Raw genomic sequence first — 11,353 nt, forward strand, 5'->3', positions numbered from 1 at the left:
GAGGAAGTTCCCTCAGCCTCAGCCTCTCAGGCAGCAGCCAGACCCACAGCAGGTTAGTGTGACCATGTTCTGTACCATACTGTGCAGTGCTGTTTCATCAGATCTCAGCCATTACTATTGTAACAATGTTTTGTACTATTGTGCTACAATAAGACAGTTTCCTTTAGTGTGAAGACAACACTAAATGGAATGTGGACGAACCTTGGTTAAAACTGTTCAGATGCCGTTAGTTCTTTACTTGGGTTAAAGGGTTAATTTAGATTTCTGTAAGAACAAAACATGAAAAATTAAGATTTAACATATTCTGCTGTCTAATTATTTACGCCCTGTGGTACCTTATTAATGTATCCCTCAGCAATGCAGATTGCAACTCTAATTATTTGGTAAACAAGGTGTTAATTTGCTAAGATGCTGTATGGCCACTCATTGTACTTAGCAGTTACTCTGATTTAGATTTTTTTTTTTGTCTTGAATCCTGTCTTTCTCAGCTGGCAAGGATTATGGCTATTCTGCAGCAGCAGAGACAGCATCAGCAGGGTGGAGTTGGAGGAACGGCAGCAGGAGGAGGGAGCTCCAAACTGTCTCCTTCTCACCTAGGAGGGGGGCATTCCAAACAGCCCATGTTAGACCCCCTTCCACATCCTGGAATGGGGGGCCCCTTGTCAGACCTTCATGCCAAAACCCAAGGGATGTATTCCGGTAAGTCTGGTATCTATAAATATAACCATTATAGGTGGTGTATGTTAGCTTCCCAAATATTATTGTGCCCTGGTACATGAAGTCATCAAATCCTCAGGTTTAGGATCAGTGGTAATAACATACAGCTATGCCCATCTGCAGCCTTAGATTCTCAGTATCCAGACGCTGGTCCATCTTTTTGTCTCGCCAGTAAGAACCACCTGGCCACAGGCTGTATTGAATTGAACATTAGTGGAGCTCATTGTGCCCATGAGTGTTTGTGGTGTTCCTCTTGTCAGGGCTACCCTCTGGGGGTAACCTGTCGGGACTGGAGCTTGGTCCCATGATGGGAGGGATGAAGGACACAGGAGGACAGCAGTCCCGATTCAAATGGATGATGGAGGGACATTTCCCAGCGCCTTCTCCCCCTGATACAACCCTTCACAAGAACGGTGAATATTTTTTGCAGGCTAAGTTCACCCCCCTCCCAGGCTGTTGTCAGTCTGGTGTTAACTGTGCTGGGAATCACCTTGATTCACAGTCTATCTGAAAGAATCAGTGATTTGAAACCAATTCATGTCAATCTTTTTGACCGTATTTCTCTTGTGTGCCATTTCCAAGGCCCGTTACCCAGTGCTATAAAGGTGAGAGGAGGATCCCCTTACTCCCAGTATGAAATGCTGGGTGGTGATGGTTTAGGGATTCCCTCTCAGGGTCCTGCAGACAACTGGCACCGAACCCCTGGTAGTAAATTGGGGAACAAACCTGCCATATCCAGCTGGCCTCCAGGTGAGTATGTGTTTCTCTAGTAGCTGTAACCTAAAGGTGATGAATTAGTATCAGATAGCAGTAATTGTCTATCTCAGAAGCTGCTGTTCTGTTCTTATTCAGTCCCTAATCTGGACAAAAGAAAAAGAACACAAATTAATGGCATTAAAATGGCCTTAATTTTATGGCCAATATGAACAAGATAAGAGGCCTAGTCAGATCGTCCCAAAGTAAACATCTTCAGAATAGACTTTGGCTATGTTCCTTGGTGTTTGATTTGAGGAAATGACATGAGTGTATCATTTCAAGCAGTTAATAGGTTTTCTGTTGTCTGATGACAGAATTCCAGCCCGGTGTGCCCTGGAAGGGAATTCAGAGTAGTGGGGATCCAGAGTCTGACCCCTACATGACCCCTGGTAGTGTCCTTGGTTCCCCAGGTCCCCCGAGCCTCAACGACTCTGACCACCAGTTACTGCGAGACAACATAGGTATTTGACTGTGTTCAGTATTTTGACGAGTTGTTGGTTTTAGCATTCTTACTTTAAAGCTTTACTTAAAAATCTCAAATCATTAGATTTTTATTAAGACTAGTTTCAAGTTTGTCCCAGATCACAGCAGAGTAGATTGCAGGGGTTTAGTGTTGTAATAACTTGTGACCATTGACCAGAGCATGAAACTGAATGAAAGCTTTTCTTTTTTAAACATGTGAAGATTACATTTCCACTTTAGTTTGTTATTACTACCACTGTGGTGAACATCAGCTGATCTAAGTCGTTAGGAAATGCCAAACTTGGACATAAGGCTGAAGATGACCGAATGATTCCGAACCTGTTTTTAGCATATTGCTGCCTTGATTCAGTGACTGACTCTGTTAAAAACAATTGTACAATGTGAGTTGTGTTGCAGATGCAAACGCAGCCAAAGTTTTTATAAAAACTTTTTTTAATCACATAACCTAACTTGTGTAAATACTTGAAAACTAGCAATGTAACGATATTCCTAATTTAGTGGTATTATGATAAAGTCTCAAAAATGCTGTGGGACTGTGAGAGTATCTACCAGGATATTACATAAGGTTATTTTGTTAGTATAACTGCATTCAGGTCACAAGACATAGTGTATGCATCATCGTTGACTTTTACAGCTGTCGTGTGTCAGCAGTTCAGTTTTTTTGTTTCAAGAAATGACACAAGCAGAAAGGAAACTGACAAACACTGAACAATTTGCAAATACTGTGGAACAAAGGCAATACTAGTCTTGTTTGAGCAAACTGGGTGCACATATGCAACAGCAACCACTTAGTAACCACCTATACTCTTTTTCTCTTGAAAAGTAAACTTCTGTGCTTGAAAAACACCTCCAGTAAAGCACTAATTTCACCTTTATCTGGCTTTTCGTAGTGTATTTTGGTATCTTCCCCTCATTCTAGTGGGCCAAGCAGCAAATTGCTCACTAACGCCCCTAGTGGTCAGGGTGATACCCGCTTCATCTAATCCAGTGACGAGGAACCCGACCAGAGGAAAAGTACAACCTAGCTAGGCTATAGGGAGTACTAAAAACACTGATGTTCCACTGTGAGTGTGACTTGTTTTGTTTACATAATCCAGCTGCTGCTTTGTGCACATCCTTAGGTCACGGCTGGCTACTTTATTTTAATAAAGAACGAAAGCAGGAGCACTTTAAGTTAAAAGGAAAATCATACAAGAAAAAGGCAGATTTATTATTTAGTAATGGCATTTTTCATCTTCATTTTTAATATTATGACAAATATCATATCATGGACTTTTTAATCGTGGCAATATCATACTGTGAGTTTTTGTTATTGTTACATTCCTATCAAAATAGTCTAGTGTTGTATTTTGACAGGTTGTGTGGAGAGTGGACAGTGTTCCTCACAGGCTCTATTTGCAGTCCAGCTGTAATATGGTCACCTTGTCCAGTGTATCCCAGGATGTGTTGCTCTTTGATAACCTCATAATCTTTTGTAGGGCCAAATCCCTCCCTCAACACCTCGCTGCCTTCACCTGGTGCCTGGCCCTACAGTGCCTCAGACAGCCCCCTCAGCAATGCACACAGCACAGGTAGATGTTTTCATTAGTTAAACTAGTTGGGTCCTTTATTTTTTTGTATTTTGACTATTGAATGCCCTTCATGTCAGTAATTCATTTGTTTCTGGTCACTATATTGTACTGGTGTGTACGTTTTGCCTTTTTCTTCTAAGATATCAAAAGGACTTAGCTGTAATGTCTCATCTCTTCTCCCATTTCTGTCATCTGTTTATCAAAACTCATTTCCCCCCATCTCCCACCTCCCTATTTCCTCTCCAGGAAAGTACTCAGAGTATAAGACCAGCTGGCCCCCAGAGCCCATCATGCCTGGCCCTACAGTGCCTCAGACAGCCCCCTCAGCAATGCACACAGCACAGGTAGATGTTTTCATTAGTTAAACTAGTTGGGTCCTTTATTTTTTTGTATTTTGACTATTGAATGCCCTTCATGTCAGTAATTCATTTGTTTCTGGTCACTATATTGTACTGGTGTGTACGTTTTGCCTTTTTCTTCTAAGATATCAAAAGGACTTAGCTGTAATGTCTCATCTCTTCTCCCATTTCTGTCATCTGTTTATCAAAACTCATTTCCCCCCATCTCCCACCTCCCTATTTCCTCTCCAGGAAAGTACTCAGAGTATAAGACCAGCTGGCCCCCAGAGCCCATCGGACAAAACAAGTTGTGGAAGACCAATCGCAACAGCTCACAGCTGCCACGCCCCCCTCCTGGCTTAACCAATCAGAAGCAGTCTTTTCCCTCCCCATGGAATAGCGGAGGTCCACGGTTGGCTCGGAGCTGGGGAGGGGGTGGGATTAATCAGGAGTCGAGATTTGGGCCAGGTATTGTTTATGTGGAAGAAATTTCATTATTTCATGACAGATTATAACCTGACCATATATCATACAGTGAAAGATCTTCATGACAGTGATATGACTCAAGATCTACAGTATGGTGAAACCTAGTACTGACCATATGTCATACAGTGAAAGATCTACAGTATGGTGAAACCTAGTATAGCAGTTCATTTAAATAAGGCCCTCATTAGTATAATCTCTGTGTTTGTCATTAACTATGTTTGTCATCTCATTATTACTTCCTTTTCCTTTATAGGCTCAGCTTGGAGCGACGGTGCGGCTTCCAGAAGCAGCTGCTGGTTGCTTCTGAGCAACCTGACCCCTCAGGTAAGGACTGGGAAAAATAGAGAAATGCTGAGGAGAGACCCATTTTCTGGGATTTTGTAGCAAATGTGATTAATTTTAAATGTTAGCAATGTTGCTTCCAGTAAGCCTGCTGTGTATTAACTGAAATAGTGCAAATGCGTGAGGTGCACGGGAGTATGCCTTACGTGTAATGAAGAATTATTTCTATTTCTTAAAACCCTTCACATCAGAACTAAAATAGCTGCCTAGACAGGTTGGTCAGAGTTGGATTTCAGAAGCATTAAACTGCTGTGCTCATTCATCTGTATTCCCCTTCAGTTTATCTTTTGCAGGTCCTTTGTCCTTTGTTGCCTGATTTTTCTATGTCCCTGTAATTGATGACTCAAGGATGCAAATAGTTACTGTAGCATTGTCACATCACTCACACACAATCTTTTAAACATTCCTTCTTCTTTCCTTATAGATTGATGGCTCCACGCTGAGGACTATTTGCATGCAGCATGGCCCCCTGCTGACCTTCCACCTCAGCCTGACCCAGGGCAGCGCTCTGATTCGCTACAACAGCCGGCAGGAAGCAGCCAAGGCCCAGGGTGCACTGCATATGTAGGTTAACCTGTAACCTCACTAATACAAATATACTTAGTGTTGAACACAGACCTGATCTAAAAAGCCTCATCTTGTAATTCCCACTCAGGTGCGTTCTGGGCAATACCACAATCCTGGCGGAGTTTGTGAGTGAGGATGAAGTCGCTCGTTATTTTGCACATTCCCAGGCCGGAGGGGCAGAGGGGGCCAGCTCAGGAGGGGTCACGGCCAGTGGGACGCAGGTTTCATCTGGAACAGGCACCACTGTGGCTACCAGTGGAGGCAGCTCCCCAGGGAGTGAGCGGGCAGCATCGTGCACAACTTCAGGAGGAAATGGAAATGCTGCTGGAGGAGGGGATAGTGGAGCAGCGGTTCTAGGTAGTGTGAGGTCCTCTGGCTCTGGATGGCAAAGTCTCGATGGTACAGGCAGTTCTTCAGAAACCTCTTCAGCCCAAGGACCGGGGCTGGGGATATTTTCCCAGTGGAGCACCAACGGCTCAGGGGAGGGAGGAGGTGTTGGAGGAGTGGAGTCTGGGAGGCCTGGGCTCTGGGGTGGTATGACTGCTGGATACCCAAGCAGCAGCCTGTGGGGGGCACCACAAATGGAGGAAAGGCACCAAATGGACAGCCCTGCCTCACTGTTGCCCGGCGACCTGTTGGGAGGAGGAGCTGATTCCATCTGATGAGCACCCTCCATTTGTACGAGTGGGTTTGGACACAATGATACAAAATACACTGGGATACATTTGTACTTACTATAGCACATACACGAACACATTTACATGGTATGCATATTAATGTACTACACATATACACACGTGCATACATACAAACATACATGGTATGCATATTAATGTGCACACAAAGCAGAAATGTGAGACATGCTTACACACATTCTTGTGGCCAGACTTAAGCTATTATATAAACAAATGCAGGGACTGTTAGGTGTGTATACAGCCTTTTTCCACAGATGAAGATTTCAACTGCTTAGACTTGAAACCTGAAAAAGAATGAAAAGTCAGTTGGTCTGACAGACTTGACTGGATTGCAACGTGCTTAGTAAATAGGGGACTTTTCAACAGATTTACATACACATGCACACACCAAATACAAACAAGCCTTCAGACAGATGGGCACTGTAAACAGCATTACCTTCATCTTACCTTCATAAGAGAACTTAAAACTACTACATGATGTGAGATTTAAGTGCAGTTTGTATTCACGTCCGCTTAAAGTCGGAGACCGAATTCAGACACATGCAAACAGCTCTGATTGACGACAGAACTGTATCTTACTGTGTATGTTAAGTTTGTTTATTCTGTTTGTTTGTATGTATGGTTTTAATTTTTGAACAGTGAATATATTGAAAAATGTCATTGTTCTGTTTTCAAAATGCTGACCTCCTACTGTTGTATCTCACGCACTCTTTCTCTGTTATTCTCTCTTGAACATGTTTGTTACTGTTGCAGTGATAAATGTTAAATTGCTGGCAGTTTGAGGTTACGTTGCATTTCTCAATGTGTCGATACTGTGTGCGGTATCACTGACACTATACGGACATGAGTGTGAGTGAGACTGAGACCAAGTAAGTGGATTAAACCACCAGAGTTGTGTGAATGTGAGGATAATGCGAGAAAACAGCATTTGTGCCAAGATTTCCAAACATACGGTCAGCAGTATACAAATGCACTCAAAACTAATTTTGTAGACCTTCTGTATAGTAAGCAGCCTTGCCCACATTATGACAGGCAGTAACATACACGCCCACACACACGCATTATCCTCACATTCACACAACTCTGGTTAGCTGACACCAGGAGCACTACCCAGCATACTTTGATAATGTATATTGTCTTCTGTGTATCTGTTATTAGAACATCCCTGATAATGTCATCAAGATTATCTATACATCTGGTTTTAGAATTTATAACAGAATGCCTGCATTACAAACTGGAGGTGTTTACTGTATTCAAACTACTATCAAAACTATTTTGGTTTATCTGTTTTACATTACAAGTATGCAAATCACCTTTTTCAGCTGCCAGTTTTGGCCAAGATTCTTGAATTTTTTTTCTTCTTTAGAGGTTAAATAAAGATTTTACTATTAAAACCTCCATCTATGTACAATCGGGTCAAGTCAAATCAAGGCAATTTTTATTTATATAGCCTAATATCACAAATCACAAATGTGCCTCCAGGGGCTACAGTACTAGAACTTCTGCATTATTTTGTAAGTATAAAAATATGCAAAAATATTCAGTTTGAAGACGTTTGGTAGAGCAAGTATGGACTGTGCAAACATGCCTCATACACATTGATTCCTCCTGACATCATTAATTTTTCTGGGCAATGACACAAGGGTTGTCACATCCAAAGACAGTCACAAAATACAGAATGTGTAAGCACTTCTAGATATAAAATAATCTACATATCCTAAGAGATTCTCCTCTTCTACATCACTTACCCGTCTCTCACTTCACTACATTCCAGGGACATCTTGTACTTTTTACTACACTACATATACTGTTACCCAACTGTTTGACAACTTTATATTTCAGAAACACATAAATGAAAAGACAGTTTAATCTCTATTTATCCCCAGTGAGAACTTCTCAAGCAGTATGTAAGTTATTGAAAATGATACCTTAGTTAACATTACTGCCACCTTTACAAACTGCACCATTTAAATGATGAACACAAAAATACACAATAATTATACTCCAATAATATACATATTAATGTAGAATGTGCCATTTTGCATAATGACTACTTATATATTGAAAAATGTCATTGTTCTGTTTTCAAAATGCTGACCTCCTACTGTTGTATCTCACGCACTCTTTCTCTGTTATTCTCTCTTGAACATGTTTGTTACTGTTGCAGTGATAAATGTTAAATTGCTGGCAGTTTGAGGTTACGTTGCATTTCTCAATGTGTCGATACTGTGTGCGGTATCACTGACACTATACGGACATGAGTGTGAGTGAGACTGAGACCAAGTAAGTGGATTAAACCACCAGAGTTGTGTGAATGTGAGGATAATGCGAGAAAACAGCATTTGTGCCAAGATTTCCAAACATACGGTCAGCAGTATACAAATGCACTCAAAACTAATTTTGTAGACCTTCTGTATAGTAAGCAGCCTTGCCCACATTATGACAGGCAGTAACATACACGCCCACACACACGCATTATCCTCACATTCACACAACTCTGGTTAGCTGACACCAGGAGCACTACCCAGCATACTTTGATAATGTATATTGTCTTCTGTGTATCTGTTATTAGAACATCCCTGATAATGTCATCAAGATTATCTATACATCTGGTTTTAGAATTTATAACAGAATGCCTGCATTACAAACTGGAGGTGTTTACTGTATTCAAACTACTATCAAAACTATTTTGGTTTATCTGTTTTACATTACAAGTATGCAAATCACCTTTTTCAGCTGCCAGTTTTGGCCAAGATTCTTGAATTTTTTTTCTTCTTTAGAGGTTAAATAAAGATTTTACTATTAAAACCTCCATCTATGTACAATCGGGTCAAGTCAAATCAAGGCAATTTTTATTTATATAGCCTAATATCACAAATCACAAATGTGCCTCCAGGGGCTACAGTACTAGAACTTCTGCATTATTTTGTAAGTATAAAAATATGCAAAAATATTCAGTTTGAAGACGTTTGGTAGAGCAAGTATGGACTGTGCAAACATGCCTCATACACATTGATTCCTCCTGACATCATTAATTTTTCTGGGCAATGACACAAGGGTTGTCACATCCAAAGACAGTCACAAAATACAGAATGTGTAAGCACTTCTAGATATAAAATAATCTACATATCCTAAGAGATTCTCCTCTTCTACATCACTTACCCGTCTCTCGATTCCCACATCAGAGATGAAGTAAAGCACAGAAAATAACATAAAAAAATCTATCCCCCCTGCTGGTGGAAATGTGGTCAAATAGGAGACTTCTCACATACTTTTTGGGAACGTCCACAGATTAAAAACTACTGGGAGGGGGTGATTAGAGAAATCAAAAAGATACTGAATCTTAATGCACCATTTGAAATCCACCAATTAGTTCTAAGTGATCCAATACTCAATGTGGGAGAGGGGAATAAGATGTATATGTTACGAGTCCTTATACTGATCGCTCATAAGGTAATTACAGGGAATTGGCTTAAACCAGATCCACCAACAATAGAACAATGGACTCGAAGAGTGAAAGTGGTGAAGGATATGGAAAATATCACAGCTACTTTGAGACTGCAGAAGGAGGACTACTTTAAAAAAATGGAAGCCTGTTAGCTTATACCTAGGAGAAACTGTCTAGGTCAAGGTAATTTAAGTTTCTCTCTGGATTTTTATTTTATTTATATGTAAAAATTTTATCTTCGCTTGTATGTATGTGTGAGAGCATTTGTCAAGGATATGTTTTAATAAATGTTCCAAAAAAAAATCTACAATGAACAGATGCTAAAATGAAGACAAGCAGGATAAACAACAAAGCTCTCCAGCATCATTGGACTATTTATTCCTGAACCAGCACAACCCGTGGCTGGCCTTGCTGCAGTATATTATGACTGTATGTCACACTAGAGCAGACCTGCCAGGGAACAATACAGGGCTATATGGAACAGGAAGGGCTCCTGGTCTACAGCTGCTATTTCAGCTTTTTTGAAGAATGTTTGGGTCGGGGGCTTTCTGGCTTTGTGTAGTTTTCCTGAATCCAATTAAGGAAGGAAGGGTGTGTGCTTAGTGTTGTTCTTCAGACCTGTATGAATGACAGTGGTTAAAGTATATTTTGATGCTCATAAATACAATTTTGATTGCAGGACTTTGTGGTACTGCTACTTTTACTTTAGTAAAGATTCTCAGTACTTTTTCCACCACTGATACTTGGCATATACCAACCGATAACGTTTATTGATCACATATTATTATTATTGATTCATTTAACAGTGCGTTGTAAGGAACGGAATAGTTAATGAATCGAAAAGCGTATTTCGTAAGGAGGACGTGGGTGTGACGTGTTTCACCACTGAAACCCGGAGAATGACATCATCACCATTGTGAGCGGACGTGTTGTTAAGTACCGAGGGGCGGAGACAGACTTGAGCGGAGAGCGGCCGCGTGTGTTCGAGCTTCTCAGGGACTATCAACAGGGAGCGCAACGGACGATAGAGCTAAGAGCTGGGGGTATGAACGCTGCCAGAATCCGCTCCCATCCTCCTCTGTCCGGGCCGCTGTCCGACTGACAACCACTGGATCAGAACCTCCACCGAAGCAACTCTCGGACGAACCCAATATTGGGTGACTGGGGATTCGTGGACCCGGAGAAACCAAGGGGGAAAAGGGCCCTGATTCGGCCGAGTCAGTCTCGTATTTCAGGGCTTACAGGAGAGGGGGAGGAGGCGAGTAGCAGGGATGGCTGTCCGCACAGGGTAGTCCACTACAGACCGTACACGGGTGCGGTTGTAAGTGTGATGTTGAAAGTGGTCAAGGGCGATATAACGACACTTTTCCAGCTTTTGTTATTTCGAAAATAGCTATGGTGCTGCACGTAACGTTAACACGGTTCGGTTAACGTATTTCTGTTAGCTTAACGTTACTCTTAGCAGCTAACAGTTCCTGTGTGCGGTTCGTATTTTACTAACGGTTAAAACCCCCGTAAATCTTATTAGTTTAGCACGTTAGACATCGTAACATGTTATTGAATGTAATTATTGTTATTGAAACAGATCTTTGTTGTTGTAATCTCAACGGGCTTCTCATCAAGCTGTAGCCAGGAAGACAACTTTAACTTGACATCTGATTTTGCCGTTGAAGAGCGCATCATTAATTAAACTGTGTGTTTGTTTGGTAGGTTTGATGCATTAGTTTAGTGAGTCCGTTACACACGAGTTGACCGTGACAGCTGCAGCATGTGACTGAAATCCTACGGCTCTCTAACACTTGTTATGCACCGTAGCATCTTAACCAGTCGACTGCTCTGTGGACGATTACTACCTCAGTAGCACATGATGTTTTTGCTGAGTGCATTTGTATACTGCTGACCGTGTGTTTGGAAATATTGGCACAAATGCTTTTTTGTCTTGTTTGAAGT

The 11,353-nt window shown here is 41.5% G+C and overlaps 2 protein-coding genes across 8 annotated transcripts in view; both read left to right on the forward strand.

Moving 5' to 3' along the window:
- The window catches only part of tnrc6bb.1 (trinucleotide repeat containing adaptor 6Bb.1), a 16,891-nt gene extending 9,735 nt beyond the window's left edge, over window positions 1-7,156 (forward strand). The window contains 12 exon segments of the mRNA XM_020624939.1: window positions 8-52; window positions 489-699; window positions 978-1,130; window positions 1,300-1,467; window positions 1,788-1,934; window positions 3,435-3,527; window positions 3,774-3,816; window positions 3,819-3,871; window positions 4,118-4,333; window positions 4,605-4,675; window positions 5,118-5,257; window positions 5,349-7,156. Coding sequence (XP_020480595.1) covers window positions 8-52; window positions 489-699; window positions 978-1,130; window positions 1,300-1,467; window positions 1,788-1,934; window positions 3,435-3,527; window positions 3,774-3,816; window positions 3,819-3,871; window positions 4,118-4,333; window positions 4,605-4,675; window positions 5,118-5,257; window positions 5,349-5,922 — 1,914 coding nt within the window. The 3' untranslated portion in view covers window positions 5,923-7,156.
- Window positions 7,157-10,280: 3,124 nt separating this feature from the next.
- Window positions 10,281-11,353, forward strand: part of LOC109974648 (casein kinase I) — a 9,968-nt gene continuing 8,895 nt past the window's right edge. Inside the window, exon 1 of one of the 7 annotated variants that reach the window (XM_020624960.1) lies at window positions 10,281-10,724. The gene's annotated coding sequence lies outside the window, so the exon portion shown is untranslated. The other 6 variants (XM_020624962.1, XM_020624959.1, XM_020624963.1 and 3 more) reach the window with 6 other exon arrangements.

The sequence above is a fragment of the Monopterus albus genome, unplaced genomic scaffold (assembly GCF_001952655.1).
Source record: "Monopterus albus unplaced genomic scaffold, M_albus_1.0 scaffold342.1, whole genome shotgun sequence".
Taxonomy (NCBI): domain Eukaryota; kingdom Metazoa; phylum Chordata; class Actinopteri; order Synbranchiformes; family Synbranchidae; genus Monopterus; species Monopterus albus.